Below are 17,881 nucleotides of genomic sequence, written 5' to 3'. Positions count from 1 at the left end.
ACCCAGATAAGTTTGAGGTGGTTCATTTTGGTAGGTCAAATATGATGGCAGAATATAGTTTCAATGGTAAGACTCTTGGCAGTATGTAGGATCAGAGGGATCTTAGGGTCCGAGTCCATAGGACACTCAAAGCTGCTGCACAATTTGACGGTGTAGTTAAGAAGGCATATGATGCATTGGCCTTCAGCAACCGTGGGAATGAGTTTAACAGCCAAGTGGTAATGTTACAGCTATATAGGACCCTAATCAGATCCCACTTGGAGTACTGTACTCAGTTCTGATCACCTCACTACAGGAAGGATATGAAAACTATAGAAAGGGTGCAGAGGAGATTACAAGGATGTTGTCTGGATTGGGGAGCATGTCTTAGAATAGGTTGAGTGAACTCGGCCTTTTCTCCTTGGAGCAGCAGAGGATGAGAGGTGACTTGATAGAAGTGTATATGATGTAAGGCATTGACCGTGTGGATAGTCAGAGGCTTTTTCCCAGGGCTAAAGGGCTGCCGGCGACAGTAGTGGAGGCGGATACGATAGGGTCTTTTAAGAGACTCCTGGATAGGTACATGGAGCTTAGAAAAATAGAGAGCTATGGGTAACCCTAGGTAATTTCTAAAGTAAGTATATGTTCAGCACAGCATTGTGGGCCAAATGACCTGTTTTGTGCTATAGGTTCTCTATGTTTCTATGTGTAGAAAATGAGAGCAGACCAATAAGGAAACTAAAAACAGACTGTAAAACATTTTATACATATGTAAAATGGCAATAATTAGTGACAGCAAGCATGGGTCTATAAGAGAACAAGACAGGAAAAATTATAGCAGTGAGTAAGCAAGAAGGGTTAAACATTGCATCTGTCTTCACAGAAGAAGTGGAAAATCTGTCAGAAATGAGAGGATCAAAGTAAAATAAGGAAAACCAGGGGAATAACATAATCGTGAAAAATTATACCAGGAACTGATGAGTTCCACAGTTAATAAATCACCAAAGCTGATGACTTAGGTCCCAGAGATTTGAAAGAGGCAGCTTTGAATGTAGTGTATGTTCTGGTTATCATTAGAATATGGAACATAGAACAAAGGACAGTACAGCACAGGAATAAGCTCTTCATTAATTATATCTATGCTGACTATGATAGAATCTGAACTAATCCCATCTGATTGCGCACTGTTTGTATTCCTCTGTTCCCTACCAGTTCATGAGTCTGTCTAAATGCCTATTAGATACTGTTGTTGTATCTGCTTCTCCTACATCCCTTCACATGACGATCCAGGCACTTATCACAACACTTACCTTGTACATCTCCTTTAATTCTTCTTAATTTTACCTTAAATGTATGCCCTCCAGAATTTGACATTTCACCCTGGGAAATACAATATGACTATCTATTTATGCCTTTTATAACATTACATACTTCTATCAGGTCTCCCCACAGCCTCCGGAGCTGAAGAGAAAACAACCCAAGTCTGTCTTTATAGCAAATGCTCTTTTCCTGATGAACCTCTTCTGCACTCTCTCTAAAGCCAGAATTACACAAAATACTCCAAATGTGGTCTAACCAAAGTTAGACTTCTCAACTTTTCCACTCAGAGCTTTCAATGATGAAGACAAGAGTATTATCCAGCTTTTCCTCCTTATTTACTTGTATTGCCACTTTCAGGGAGCTTGACCCTGAGATCCCTTTGTATATTAACATTCATAAGGGTGCTGCCATTTTCTGTGTACTTTTCTTTAGTGTTTTATAGAATCATACTGCATGGAAACAGGCTATTCAGCCCAACCTTTCCACACTGACCAGTGAGCACACTTCAGTATTAATCCTGTTGCTAGAATGAATACCATCTTGTTCTCACTTATACACCACAAGATGGAAATACAGCAGTAAATATCAGAGAAAACGTTCCAATCAGAACCTGAACAACGTGGCTAGCATGCAGAAACCTCGGAGGTCTAGACAGTGATTGTGCATCTGGAAATCTAAGCTGCAGCATTGCACCATACAATGTGAAACCAGATGTGTTAACTGAGTAAGTATATCATTGCAGGGCAGCTGATCAGATCAGGAACAATTAACAAATGGTTTTAGTTATATGACATTAAAGCACATCACAGTGGGGTACGATAGCTTCTCCCATAACACCAATGTGCTTTACACATGCTCGTATATTGTTAACATATTTACAGTGGGAATGTAGCCAATTTCACCTACATCAGTTTACAGCACTGAAATGCTCTTAAAAATGATAAATAAGAACAGCTGATTAATAATTCTTAAAGGAATTAAGTACAAACTTCAATTACTGTTCAAATTAAGTTATTTGCACCGGACAGATATTAATGAAGAGAATAAAATGCAGAGTAAAACGAAGTTCTAACAAAACAAAATATTCATCTAAACATACAAACAGGTAAATTTAATTTTGTATAAATGCTCTTCTCCAGGAAAATATACATCAAATATATATTCAAGATTAGGTCATACCTGTCCATCTCTGCTAATCTGTACTTTCTTATTATCATTCCATGGGTTGAGGAGATGGTGGGCAATTTGGAAAGGAAGGCTTTCCTTTCTTATCCATTCAACTCGGAAGACCCCTCCCAGCCCAGCCGAACCCCACTCCTGGCTTCTTTCTCTTCCTATCTCAGAGATCATTCTGGCAAATCCCTAAAGAAAGCAGAGCAATCTTTAATTAGTTTTTAAATCATCTAATTTTCTCCTTGTAGATGATCTGTCCTATTATTTAACGGACAATTAAATGGTACCTTAAAAAGTTTCAGTTCATTATTTTTCACTCAGTTCTTGTGCAGTAAGCTTTATGGTTACATCCACCAAAAATATAATGGAACAACTTTTATCTATCCATTTATTTATTCAGAGATACAACGTGGAACAGGCCTTCCAGCCCAATGAGCTGCACTGCCAGCAATCTACCTACTTAACTCTAGCCTAATCACAGGACAATTTTTCAATTAACTTACTAACTAGTGGGTCTTTGGACTGTGGGAAGAAACCAGAGCACCTAGAGGAAACACACGTGATCATGGAGAGCATGTACAAAATCCTCGCAGTTGCTGCCACAAATAAACTCCAAACTTCAACGCCCCAAGCTGCAATAGAGTTGCGATAACCACTCGGAGGGTATAGCAAAGTCATGATGGTGCTAAACGGTGTCTCCTTAGCTTGCACCTTCGGAAACAGCTCTATTTCTGTCTTTGATATTTCTTTTCTTCCCTTTTCAAGGGTCTTTTGAAGATTGTTTTTGCTGGTGGGGGAGGGTGGTCATTGCTTTGCTGCTTCTTGTGCGTGGGAGGGGGGAGCTGGGGGGACTTGGGGTTCTAACATTTAACTGTCATTCATTCTTTGGGGCACTCCTCTGTTATCATGGATGTTTGTGAAGAAAAAGAATTTCAGGATGTATATCACGTGGAACTCAAGCCTTTTCCACTGTTTAGTAAAATCCAGGCTGATTTGTGATTGAACTCTCATAGATCACTTTGTTAAAGGTCTATTTGTTAAATCTAAAACTTATAATAGATTTACCAGCAATTGTTGTGTGTGAGAGATTGTGCTATACCTCAGCTGTACCATTGCTGTAAAATATTTCCTGTGCATGGCCCTTTGATTTAGACTTTCCATCCATCAGAAACAGCTCATCTCAAATTGCCTTCTCGGTTATTTTTCAATAGATAGTGAAGCTGATCAGGTCACTTCCTATCCATTTATGTTAACAATATTATCTCTCAGAATCTATGATACATTCCACATCGCCACTCCAACAAGGTTATTATCTCCTCAAAGAACTCCAGGTATGATCAAAGCAGAGTTTCAAAACTGCAACCGCAATATAAGTGGAGACACAAAAGACTTCCGATCCTGGCACCTGAAGCAATAAACAACTGGTTGGAGGACTCAGCAAGTTGAGCAGCATCTCAGGAGCAAAAGAAACCTTTGACACTTCAGGTTGAAACCCTAGGTCAGGAGTCCAATTAAATGTCCAAAGAGAAGTTACTTGAAAAAGAGCCTTTCCTTGATATCGTAAGTTCTACGAGCAATTAAATGAAAATGGACAGTCCGTTTCTTAAACTTTTACCTGAAAGTGTCCTGATCCTTGTACAGAAAATACCAGATACACAATACTGCTTTCCCAAAATGCACGGTTTAATTTCCGTTCATTGCTGGGTGTAGTTGACCAAATTCCCTTCTGTTGAGAAATTTCAAGATTACGAAGGTTGCTGCTTTTCAAAATGAAGAAACGAACTGGTACATTTGGTCTTGGTGATGGAGACTTTGACCCCTGAGAACAAAATGATGATATTTTATTAACTTTTAATCCTCTTCTAGAGTGAACAAAAGTCTAACTGAGAAAAATTGGTGGTTAAGAAAGACTGCTCTCTCCTGGGCAGCAGGGGATAATTTGAATCATACTTTAGGACTTTCCCTCAATGTTGCCAAACCACACCAGCTGGCATTATAAATGAAAAAAAGAATATTCTTACATATATGGAAACTATGCTGCCAGACCTCAAGAATTTACAATTTCTTTCCAATAGTTAAAATAGCTTTAACTATTTAGACTCACTCTGTTAACAGATAGAGTTACAATGCAAATAGTATACTGAAGTCTACAATTAAACTGTGAAGAATATACTTCGAGCAAATTAAATATAAAAATTAATCACTGATGCGAATATTTATTCTAGGCATCAATTTCAAGCTCCTAAAGTTAAGCTGTAACAGCAAATTACTTTTTTTGAAGACACTTAGGTGTATGACTTTGAGTATTACTTTTGATGAGGTCTGGAACTGAATGGTCCTGGTGAAAACTAAACTGAGCACTAGAAAGTAGATTACTGGCGAGTAAGTACTGTTGACAAGATCTTCCATCACCACTGATGATGGAGAATAGATTTATTAGCTGATAATTATGCAGATCAGATATGTCTTGCTTATTATGAACAGATGTAACTGAGCAATTTTCCACATTGTCAGGCAGATGCCAGTACTGCAACTGCTCTGGAGTAAAGTAACTGTAAGCATGAGTGAATTCTCAGAACTGCATCTGGGATGTTGTCTGTTCCCATATCCTGCGCTGCATTCAATGCTTTTGGCATGTAGCATAAATAAAACTAACCACAACCTATTTTCTGCAATAGTGTGGGATTTAAGTTAGAAATTGTTGACTACAGCTGCAAAAGCTTCAGCTTGTGCTTTGTACTCGTCTGCTGGGCCCCAAAGTCACTGAGAATAAGAATACTCTTGGACATTCCAACAATCTGCATCAGTGTATGGTATGGTAACTGCACCACAGCAGACAGGAAGGCTCAACAATGGGTAGTCAAAACTGCCCAACGCATCGCCAGCACAGGCTTACCCTCCATCAAAGACATATATACAGAAAGTGTGCTTTGATCAAAATACCAAATTCTACATTCCTTATCACCATCACCTGAGTGAACAGGAGAATGCTACATTACAGGTTCAACAAGAAATTTGGTACTCTGATCAAAGCACACTTATTTCTTCCTTGTTATGCTCCAGTGCCATCTTACTGCTGTCTATTCCCTCAATCATCCCAAAATTAACCAGGACTCATGTGCCATTTTGAGTTTAATTGTGTCTAGGCAATTGAGACTAGGGTGTATCTTATTCAAGGTGTTGGCCTGCATTCCCCAAGCTTGATGCTCAGTGCAGGTAGCAGCCTGAGACATGTTATCACCTAATGTGGCTTTCTCTTTGAAGACTCTGACAAACTTCTACAGTTGTACAGAGGAAAGCAATCTGACTGGTTTTATCACAGTCTAGTACGTGTGCAGGTCAGTGGGACTAGGCAGAAAATGGTTCGGCACAGCCAAGAAGGGCCAAAAGGCCTGTTCCTGTGCTGTAGTTTTTCTATGGTTTCTACGGGAACCTCAATGCACAGGAATGCAAGAGGCTACAGAGAATGGTGGGCACAATCAGTTCCATCATAGATATAGCTCTCGCCACCATCAAGGACATCTACAAGAGGTGTCTAAGGAAGGTGATGTCTATTATTAAAGGCCCCCCTCCCATCAACCAGGCCATACCCACTTCTCATTGCTGCCATTAGACAGGGGCTACAGAGGCCTGAAGACCTATATTTGAAAGTTCGACAACAGTGTCAGAGGGTTCTTGAACAGAGCTGAAAAACCTTAATTTCAGCTTGGACTATATTTCCCTCAACTTATGTTGATGTTATTATTTTATTTCTATTAATTCTGTTGCTTAATTTATGTATAACTTATGCTATTTTAATTATGTTTGTTAAGTATGTAATGTACTATGCTGCTGCTGCGAAAAGCTAATTTTCATGGCATTAAACTTTAAATATGTATGTCCATGACAATGAACTTGGCAATAGACAAACTAGCTCCTGCGCCAAGAATCACTGCCCAGAGTCCATGCACATCCACACAGGACAAGGAGTCTATATCATCATCAGCCCTCTGCACCTGTATATGGTGGGCCCACATGTGGCATGGTGTAGAGGCCCCACCCTTGAAGTGCCCAACCAGATGTCGGGATTTCGGCAATTGTAAAGGCTGAGGCACTTTAAAAGATTTGAAGTCCTCTGATACTAAAACATTTAAAAGCTATTACAATTGCAACAAATAATTACAGATTGTTAATATATTTTTCAAGAATTTCATCAAAAGCAATTATAATTGAAGCTCTTGAACTGAAGCAAAACAATTAAAAACTTAACTTCTAACTACCTAGACACCTATCAAATGAATTCTGTGCCAAACCTAACCAAGGCCAGGTGCTTAGTGAGCAGATATTTCCATGGATTCAAGAATGACAATACAAATGAACAAAAAGATGGTTCCTTAAATTATGGAGTTGAAATGAGTCTATGTATATTATTATTCTACTCAACCAAAGAGCGAGGGAAGCCCAAGAACAAAATCTGCTGAACAATCTCCACATATTTCCTGGTTTGCCTTGTACCTCTAAGCTAGTGACTAGTGACCACCATCCCCGACAATTACCAGCATGTGTATCTCTTAACAGCTGTTCTTTTCAAAAAAAACTTCAGTGGCTGAGATGCACTGGACCAAAATATATTCAAATCAACTACTTAAACTTCTGAAAGTGCAACAAGCCACACAAAAGTTGCACCTTCTCAAATCTAGAGAAAAATTCATTTATTTTTATCATGATTAAATAAAGCAACAAATACGGATTAGATACAGTTTATTATAGTTTCAAATAGTTCAGATAAATGCAAAAAAATCTTTAGTTGTGCATTTCATATAGCATATTTAGAAATTCATTATTTCAATTGTCAAAACAATTCACATCTTAATTAAGTGTTGAAGATTATGAAATATGGAATTTTGTGTAAACAGGCACAACTTAAGACACAATACTGTGCAAAAGTCTTAGGCATGTGTAAAAAAAACTCCGTAAAGCAAAGATGCTTTCAAAATTAATGAAATTAAGTTTCTAAATATCAAAAAAATTAATATAAAGAGCAGAAACTATTAAAAAACAAAATCAAATCAATATTTGGGGAACCACTTTTTGCCTTTTAAAACTGCATCGATTCTCTTGGGTACACTGCTATGCAGTTTTATGAGAAAAATTGGCTGATAGGTAGGTCCGAGTATCTTGGAGAATTTGCTATGGTTCTTCTGCTGAACTTGCTTGCTTCTGCCTTTCCAGGTAATCCCAGACAGCTGCGATGATGTTGAGATCAGGGCTCTGTGGAGGCCATACCATCTGTTGCAGAACTCTTTGTTCTTCTTTTTGCTGAAGATAGTCCTTTATAACCTTGGCCCTGTGTTTGAGGTCATCGTCCTGCTGCAGAATGAAATTCAGACCGATCAGATGCCTCCCTGATAGTAATGCATGATAGAGGAGTATCTGCTTGTATTCCTCAGCACTGTGAATTCAATTAACTCTGACCAGATCAACAACTCCATTTGCAGAAATGCAGCTCAAATCTGCAGAGAACCTTTGCTGTGCTTCACTGCTGGCTGCAGACACTCATCCATGTAGTGCTCTCCAGCTCTTCTATGGACAAACTGCCTCCCGAAAAAGGATCTAGTGCCTTCCGGGCTTATATGACAAATAAACTCTTCTCAGGCTCCAGCCAGGTAAGGGTATCGATTATAACCAATATTTCGATGACAAATTCTGCCATCTTCTTCAGGGATGACGCCTGGTCATGTCCAGTCCAGTGGTATTTATACCAATAGTTCGTCCCTCCTGATTGGTTAGACCTCATCTAATCAGGTTTCTGCTATCCTGTTAGAGCAAAAAATTTCAAATTTTGACGTGTCAGTTCAGAGCACTTGTTGCCATTGTTCACCAACCAAGACCTTGTGTTTTTATGCTTAAGTTGAGTCTCTTGGCTTTGTTTCCTCTTCAGAAGAATGGCTTTTTGACAGCATCTCTTCCGTAAGACCACCTCTGACAAGGCTTCTCCAGACTGTAGAGAGGTGTGTGTATTTGGGTTTCAGTGGTTTCTGTGAGTTCTGTGACTTCTTCTGATTTAGAAGGGACATCAGTTTGGTGTATCTCTTATCTACAGTACTCAGTTTCCATGGCCGACCACTGTGTTTCTGATCTTCAATCTTGCCCGTTTCTTTGTGCTTCTTCAGAAGAGCTTGGACAGTACATCTTGAAACTTCTGTCTGCTGCAAAACTTCTGCTTGGGACAGACCTTGCCAATGCAGGATGTCTACCTTGTATTGTTGCTATGCTCACTCATGCCATGGTGTAAGAATTGATGATTTGAAAGTTAAACTGTCACATCTGCCACACCCTCATCTTTTCATTTGGTTGTCCTTTGCCCGGTTTGATTTCTTCTATATCCATATCTGTTTTAGTTTATCAGTTTAGTTCATTCAGCTCTATTTAATTGATCATTAGCACATCCCTTATCTTTTTTTTAATCATGCACTGGGTTATATACCCACAAAATAATCCAGTTTTTATTTGAAAGGTGGTCTTCTATTTCTACTTCCTTTAATGAAATACAAAAATTTATCAGTAACATTTAATTTTTTGAAAAATGAATGTTTGGAAATCTAAAAATTTGCTCTTTTCTACTGATACACTAATGCATAAGACAAAGAAATAAACATCTAAACAAAATATAAATAAAACTTTCAGAGTACCTAAGAGACCTTTGCACAGTACTGTATGACTGTAATAAAAATTAAAAGGGAGAATTAAGCTATGACAGTGGTTCTCAGCATAGGCCGTGCTAGATTTTGTAAGGGCCACAGGAATTTCTGATAAATTTACTGTTTTTATCAAAAATTATTAAAATATATAAATTTTAAAAATTAATACTGGTAATTTAATAGAGCCCTGAATGAAATGAATGGGAAAATGTGCTGCTAAATGGTGCAAATGAAGCAGCAAAACAGCTTTGTGTGTGTGTGTGTGTGTGTGTGTGTGTGTGTGTGTGTGTGTGTGTGTGTGAGTGAGTGAGTGAGAGAGGGGGTGTGGCATGACGATTGTTCTCTCTCCTCCTGCTTGATTATGCACAAATCAACATTTACATCCTGCAGTGCGGCCCACTGAGCCACACTCTAGATCTATCCCCAAATCACAAACTGCAAATGGGGTGGGGCCGTCTGCAGCAAGGCAATCAGTTAGTATGCAGCAGGAGGCTGCTTTTGTTTGCCTTCCATTGACCCGTGCATGACAGACGAGAACACGTGAAGTCTACTACCACATGACTACCACTAGAACTACCATTAAATCCTTGACACTCACAGTTTTAAAGTAAGTTCAATTAGGACTAGGGTTAGAGTACATATTCTTCATTGCCATTCAAATTTACATATATAATAGCATTTTATAAAAATATTTGCTGAAAAAAATTAAATTATTTTTAAAAAGTACTACTTTAAGACAGTCTGCTTCAAGAATTTTGTGAAGAAATTGTGAACTCCTATTAATGCATACTGAGGCCTGATAGTTATCAAAAGGTAACTGTCTTTGTAGCTTTGTTGCACTTTGGGATAGTAATACAGCATTCCTAAGTGATAAGCAGCTTGGAAAACAAATTGTCACTGCTAACTCTGACATGTCAGATATATTTGAAAAACTATTTATTAAACAAACAAGGAAAAAGCTGCAATCTCTTCTCATGCAAAGAGGCTATTACTGCTTTCCTTGGAAAACACAAACTTTTCAGCAACAATATTGGACATTGCAAGTTTATGCAATTTTCTTCACTGGTTACTCTTAAAATAGAATTGTAAGATGATGATCTGATTGCTTATCTTGATCATCTGAAGCAACTGCACACTGATATGGAACTTCAGTTCAGAGACCTGCTGGAGATGCAGACATCCCACCTCTCCCGGAACTTCCGGGAGTCTCCCGCATATTAATAGTGGCTCCTTGATGCCCGCAAATTATATACAATATCACAGAAATCAATTTTTTTGAGAGCGAGAGAAAAGCAAGAGAGAGCGCGAGAGTGATCACGAGAGAGCGCGCGCGAGAGAGAAAGCATGCGACAGCGCGCGAGCGAGAGCGAAGGCAAGTGAGCGCCGAGTGAGAGAGCCAGCGAGCAAGAAAGCAAGTGAGAGCGCGCGAGCAAGAGAGGGAGAGCGAGAGAGAAAGCAAGCGAGCGCGCTTGAAAGCGCACGAGCGACGAGAGAGAGAGAACGAGTGAGAGAACGCCATGGCAGAGTGTTCCAAAAAAATATAAAACGTACGTCACCCCAGACTACACTAAAGTGTACCCCTGCCTAACAGGGGTCAAAAATAATGACAGTGTTGCTCACTGCACTGTTTGCAACAGTGACCCACCATGGTGGGTTAAGACTGTAAAAGACATGTTGAGGTGAGTGTAACAGGTGTCATTCATTCATTAGCATAGCTAACATTATTTAAATTAGCTGGCCAGCTGATAAAGAGCTACTCTATTGCAGACATCCCACCTCTCCCCGAAGTCTCCCGCAAATTGATGGTGCTACCTCACTGAAATGAGTTTTTGCAGGGTGGGATGTCTGGAGATGCATATTCCAGACTGAGTTGTGGATCCATTTGGGGTGAATGTGAATTAAGTTGACAATACATTGCAAGCATGTTTTATTGAGCTGCAGAGTGAAATAACAGTTCAAGCAAAATTCAAACACAGCAAGCAAAATCTCTGGATTACTAGTGAAGTTCTGGGAGAAAGCAAAGTTGTTTTTATTTGAATTTCCCAACACTCAATTAATTGAACATGGTTTCAGTCAAGCTATTCACCTGCTATCAAATGCTTGTGCTGTCTTGAGAAAAGAGGTGATCTCCGATTATCTCTATCTAAAACCTGATTTTGATTCTGAAAAACTCGCTAATTTGCATCAGCTGCAAGGATCTCGCTGAGTACCTAATGTAACAATATTGTGCACTTTTTTGTTGTTGCTTGGATGAAAATAATATATAATATAAATAATGTATCCTATTCAGTGCTTTGAAATATACACCTGTAACATTATATTTAACATATAGTATCTATAACCTATTAAAACATAAATATTGACTGTATATTAGTGTAATTAGTACAGTTGACCAGAATAAATTTTAGCAACTAACAGGGATTATGGAGGATGGGGGCCACTGAGGTGAATGAAAGTCACAAATGGGCTATAAGCAGGAAATGGTTGAGAACCACTGAGCTACGGGATGAAATTTAGGAACAAAAACGTCTCATTGTTTGAAAGAAATTATTAAATAGCAAACAGGATTAAACTGGGTTTGTAGAAGGCATCTCAAATGGGTTAAATCCTGCACTGTCAGATTTAATGATTCAAAGGGGACATTTCTGAAACACACCTACCTTGCCTGAAGGTGGTGGAGATGGACTGGCACATGGGCTGGGATAGTTACTGCTATCTGTTGATTTAACAGATGACTGATCTGAACGGTCATCAGGACTCCTCTTTGGGTGAAGTAAGCCCCTTTCCTTATATCGTTGTTGCTGCTGCTGCGACTTCAACTGAATTCTATAAAAAGTAAATTGATGGTTTATATCTTTTAACAAAAGAAATCAACATCAAGGTTTGAAATGTAAATACAACAAATATACAAAATATGAAAACTTCAAAGACTATGGAGCAATGGTAGTGTACTAGACCAATCATCTAATTCTGTGCTACAATATTCTAATTGCATCATCTCTGAAAAATTAATCAACTCCTTTCTGTATTAAAGGGTAAATATCCAGTATGTGACCTCAATTTACATTTATACAGTAACATGGTGGTTTGTGTTTTTACCTAACTATACAATAATATTTTTTATAAGTGGGGTATCACTTTCAGATGTTATTCTAGGAGAGTATTCATGGGAAATAACAATGCCAACTGAAAGGCTTTCCTTTTCTCAAGATCAGAGTATGTTATATGTCCATTAAATAGATAAATCTATTAATCTTGGAGTTAACAGGCAATCCTTGCCATGTGGAGCTAACTGCAAACAGCTACATAACAACAAAATCAGAAATTTCAGGCCGAGGACTGTCCGTATCAAGAATATAGTCATTGACCCTAAATCTTTCTTGAGATGTAATTCACATTTCCACCACCTTACAATTGACAATGAAGGCCACAAGAATGACAATCAGACAGGACTTTTGGAAACATCTGGCAGAGTGCTCTGTGCCAAATATTTGGATCAATTTGGTAGAAAGTATGACAAAGTGAAGCCCTTTTTTGCTGAATCATATTTTTAACAGAATGCAGCAAATGTGGAGTTCTGTTAGTTCCTGATTTTACACAATGCAGTATTGCATGGTATGAGAAAATTATGCACTTTGTGATAAATTATATGTAGATAAAAATCCATCTTACTGAAGTTATTTGGTGTTAATATGTTTTAACAATTGAACTATTTAATTTAAAGTGTCTGATCATAGTTAATTGCTTTTTGGTTCACAGGCAGCAAGACACTATTAAAATTACAACTTCCTCAATTTCCACTACAAAATTCGAAGTTACACTAACCTTCCAGTGTTCTAATAAAACTGGCAGCACAAGGTAGATAATACACATGATATACTGTTAACAAAGCAGCAAGGAATCATGTGGAAGAGGAGGAGTAATAGTTTGGTCAATTGCTCCTTCACGCAATTCTCCGCCTGTCTAAACCAGGAATCAATCCAATAGACCTTCACTGCCCTCACTCTATAGCAAGAAAACCCCTTTCCAAATAAGGACAACAAATTTCCACATAAAACTCAAGTTATGGTCTCAGCTCAGACCACAAATGCAATAAGATATTGCTGCATATATACATGATTCTTCTGGCTATGAAAGCCAACAAACCATTTGCCTTAACTACATACTGAACCTGCTTGCCTACTTTCTTTGACTGTTGTAAAAGGATGCCCAGTGACCAGGTCCATTGCGCTCTCCCCCCGCTCCACTTACCTAATCTATTGCTGTTCAGGTACTAATCAGTACTCCATTTTCCCACCAAAATGGAAAACCACTCATTTATATGATGTTTAACTGTATCTTGAACATTGATGTCAGTTTTAGACATCAAACCTCACTCACAATTTCAACAAATGTTATACTGCTAATTTAGTAAAGATAGTTGAAATAGTGGAAGGCTCAGATAACCAGTAGACTTCACAATCATCAGGTTGGTGGATAATTGATTAAATAACCTACTCAACTAATAGTTCAAAAGAAATGGCTTTCATTCTGCTGTTCCTTTGTAAGGATACAACTGTAGTTTAATTATTTAACAGAAACAGATCTTGTTAAAGCTTTAAATTTACATAAAGAATACCTTCAGTATGTTTTTAAAAATTGCTGAGTTAAAATGTTGCACATTCATCCTTGACAAAGAAATTGAACCATTATTAGCAGGATCCTGAGGAATGAGATTGGATGAGATTGAAAAAGATGTTTCATGTTGTGACAGAAACTATAACTATGAGTCACTGTTTGAAAATAAGGGGTTGGCCATTTAAGAGAGGTGGTGGTTTTCTCTCAGAACTCATGAGCCTTTGAATCTTTCTTCCTCTTTAAAGGGCAGTGGAAATATATTTTTAAGGCATTGATGAACAAAATCGAAAGATTACAGAGGGGAGATGGAAATGCAGGAATGAGGCTGCAGTCAGGTCAATCATGATCTTATTAAATGGTAAAATGGGTTTGAAGGACTTCGTCCTAATTCATATTTTGCATTGGTCTATGTTTATTCTGCTTTTCCAGCATAATTGTTTCAAAGGACCCTACTTAGATATGCAGGAAAATAAAAGAATTTTCAATGACGCATAAGATAAAATTTACAATGTACATTGCCAATTGTGAAGAATGAGTTTGAAAGGTAACAGAATGAGAACGATCAATAATAAATGAATCATTTAACTACTATTATCAGGGGTTCAAAACTCTGCACACAATAGGTGAGTGATTTTCATTTACACATCTGTTCCTCCATTTATTTTATTAGATTTCTTTACTTGCATACCACATAATCTTGTGAAAACTGATTCATTGAGCTGATCCAGTTACCATCAGACAAAATGTGAAATGTTCAGTTTTGCTAGAGTACATTTAAGATTCAATATATTTCACAAACCAATTATTACAGATTTTAGTGGACTGCTGACATTCTACCTTTCTCTAAATTCCACACTAGAAGAATCGTCTGAAAACTCTGCTTCTGCTGAGCTTTTCCTACTGTTTGATCTCCATGATGAGGAGACTGGAAGCTCTTCTGAAGACATTGGCCTTGGTCTTTGTCCAATCCCTGAGGGTTGATGCAGCCCCGCTGCTTGCTCCTCACTGCTAAGTACTCCGATGATTGCCCTGATAGTTGCTTCATCTACCTGAGTCCAAGGTTTTGATGGAGCTCGCATTCTCCTCAGGAACAGACTGTGCCATTTCTGTCGTAACTGCAAGACAAGACTGGCTGCCTACAGCAAAATAAATTAGTAAAGAAAAAAAATCAGTGAAAACTAGTGCACCTTATTTGGTCCACAAATTATCTCAAAGCAATTTACAACTTAAGGATTACTTCTGCTTTTTTAAAAACTTATCCTATTCTGGGCACTTGGCCTTTATTGGAGAATCCAGCATTTACTATCTGTAACAGCTACATCAGAACTATGCCTCTAACTGAGTGAGACCCTACAACTGAAGAGATCTTGGACTTTATTGTTTTACGGTATTTGGAGGTTAGGAGAATAAAAATGTGTAACACAGATTTACTGCAGTTATTGCCCTTAAATGCTTTCATAGATGAGCTTTATTTTAAGATTATATTTCTAAATATATAATGTAAATGCTGCACAAAGAACATTAAGTAAATTACATTATTTGATTACAATAAATAAAGGAGTTTAGAAGAAATTTCACTTAAAGTCTGCTGTAACAGCATTCTTTCTGTATCAGAAATCTCTTATTGGTTCTTTATCCTGTTCAGCTTTGACAATTTGTAGGGATAAGATATTTTGAAGTTGACAGGTATATACATCATAATATTAACAGCTGCCAAAATTGCTACAGTTAATATTTTCTACTCCATAACCTATCAATTATATCTTGGCTCAGACTTCCAATTACATTCAGACTGCTTCAGATTACTTCAAAAAAGATACACTGTCTTACATGTGCTATATTGCAAATTAGTTTGAATATTGCCCAGCCTTGTGCAGCATATCTCCTCTAAGCGAGTGTCCAGACTTTGTAATAAAAATATGCCAAATCAGATGCTGGGAGAACAGAAAAAACCTACAATAAATTATTACCTTGATCCTCACAGCCACTTCCATCTATTCAAGATTTCATGTGCCCAGCTCCCTTTGTTGCCACCATAACGATAACACTTCAATCTTAATAATACATACACGGAATTATGATGTAGTGGCCATTACACAGACTTGGCTGGCACCAGGGCAGGAATGGATTCTCAATATTCCTGGATTTCAGTGCTTTAAAAGGGATGGGGGGGGAGGAGGGGAGGAGGGGTGGCATTACTGGTCAGGGATACTATTACAGCTACAGAAAGGGTGGGTAATGTAGCAGGATCCTCTTTTGAGTCAGTATGGAGGAAGTCAGGAACAGGAAGGGAGCAGTTACTCTACTGGGGGTACTCTATAGGCCCCCTGGTAGCAGCAGAGATACAGAGGAGCAGATTGGGAGGCAGATTTTTGAAAGGTGCAAAAATAACAGGGCTGTTATCATGCGTGACTTTAACTTCTCTAATATTGATTGGCACCTGATTAGTTCCAAGGGTTTAGATGGGGCAGAGTTTGTTAAGTATGTCCAGGACAGATTCCTGTCACAGTATGTGGACAGGCCGACTAGGGAGAATGCCATACTGGATCTAGTACTAGGTAATGAACCGGGTCAGGTCACAGATCTCTCAGTGGGTGAGCATCTGTGGGACAGTGACCACCGCTCCCTGGCCTTTAGCATTATCATGGAAAAGGACAGAATCAGAGAGGACAGGAAAATTTTTAATTGGTAAGGGCAAATTATGAGGCTATAAGGCTAGAACTTGCGGGTGTGAATTGGGATGATGTTTTTGCAGAGAAATGTACTATGGACATGTGGTCGATGTTTAGAGATCTCTTGCAGGATGTTAGGGATAAATTTGTCCTGGTGAGGAAGGTAAAGAATGGTAGGGTGAAGGAACCATGGGTGACAAATGAGGTGGAAAATCTAGTCAGGTGGAAGAAGGCAGCATACATGAGGTTTAGGAAGCAAGGATCAGATGGGTCTATTGAGGAATATAGGGAAGCAAGAAAGGAGCTTCAGAAGGGGCTGAGAAGAGCAAGAAGGGGGCATGAGAAGGCCTTGGCGAGTAGGGTAAAGGAAAACCCCAAGGCATTCTTTAATTATGTGAAGAAAAAAAGGATGACAGGAGTGAAGGTAGGACCGATCAGAGACAAAGGTGGGAAGATGTACCTGGAGGCTGTGGAAGTGAGCGAGGTCCTCAATGAATACTTCTCTTCGGTATTCACCAATGAGAGGGAACTTGATGATGGTGAGGACAATATGAGTGAGGTTGATGTTCTGGAGCACGTTGATATTAAGGGAGAGGAGGTGTTGGAGTTGTTAAAATACATTAGGACAGATAAGTCCCCGGGGCCTGATGGCATATTCCCCAGGCTGCTCCATGAGGCGAGGGAAGAGATTGCTGAGCCTCTGGCTAGGATCTTTATGTCCTCATTGTCCACGGGAATGGTACCAGAGGATTGGAGGGAGGCGAATGTTGTCCCCTTGTTCAAAAAAGGTAGTAGGGATAGTCCGGGTAATTATAGACCAGTGAGCCTTACGTCTGTGGTGGGAAAGCTGTTGGAAAAGATTCTTAGAGGTAGGATCTATGGGCATTTAGAGAATCAGGGTCTGATCAGGGACAGTCAACATGGCTTTGTGAAGGGCGGATCGTGTCTAACAAGCCTGATAAGAGTTCTTTGAGGAGGTGACCAGGCATATAGATGAGGGTAGTGCAGTGGATGTGATCTATATGGATTTTAGTAAGGTATTTGACAAGGTTCCACATGGTAGGCTTATTCAGAAAGTCAGAAGGCATGGGATCCAGGGAAGTTTGGCCAGGTGGATTCAGAATTGGCTTGCCTGCAGAAGGCAGAGGGTCATGGTGGAGGGAGTACATTCAGATTGGAGGATTGTGACTAGTGGTGTCCCACAAGGATCTGTTCTGGGACCTCTACTTTTTGTGATTTTTATTAACGACCTGGCTGTGGGGGTAGAAGGGTGGGTTGGCAAGTTTGCAGAGGACACAAAAGTTGGTGGTGCTGTAGATAGTGTAGAGGATTGTCAAAGATTGCAGAGAGACATTTGATAGGATGCAGAAGTGGGCTGAGAAGTGGCAGATGGAGTTCAAACTCGAGAAGTGTGAGGTGGTACACTTTGGAAGGACAAAC

At 39.0% G+C, this 17,881-nt stretch overlaps 1 protein-coding gene across 5 annotated transcripts in view; it reads right to left on the bottom strand.

The window, feature by feature from the left end:
- ythdc2 (YTH domain containing 2) overlaps positions 1–17,881 on the bottom strand; it is a 115,899-nt gene that overhangs the window by 38,942 nt on the left and 59,076 nt on the right. For all 5 annotated transcript variants that reach the window (XR_011889512.1, XR_011889511.1, XM_072281400.1 and 2 more), the window contains exons 26-29: positions 14,607–14,905; positions 11,813–11,978; positions 4,088–4,291; positions 2,479–2,661 (exon numbers count right to left, since the gene is read on the bottom strand). Coding sequence is in view for 3 of the 5 variants with exons in the window: in XM_072281400.1 (XP_072137501.1) it covers positions 2,479–2,661; positions 4,088–4,291; positions 11,813–11,978; positions 14,607–14,905 (852 nt within the window). In the remaining 2 variants the exon portion in view is untranslated. The remainder of the gene's footprint in view (positions 1–2,478; positions 2,662–4,087; positions 4,292–11,812; positions 11,979–14,606; positions 14,906–17,881) is intronic.

This window comes from Mobula birostris, chromosome 17 (genome assembly GCF_030028105.1).
Source record: "Mobula birostris isolate sMobBir1 chromosome 17, sMobBir1.hap1, whole genome shotgun sequence".
NCBI lineage: Eukaryota > Metazoa > Chordata > Chondrichthyes > Myliobatiformes > Myliobatidae > Mobula > Mobula birostris.
The sequence above is the reverse complement of the archived record's forward strand: the minus strand, read 5'-3'. Positions and strand labels throughout refer to the sequence as shown.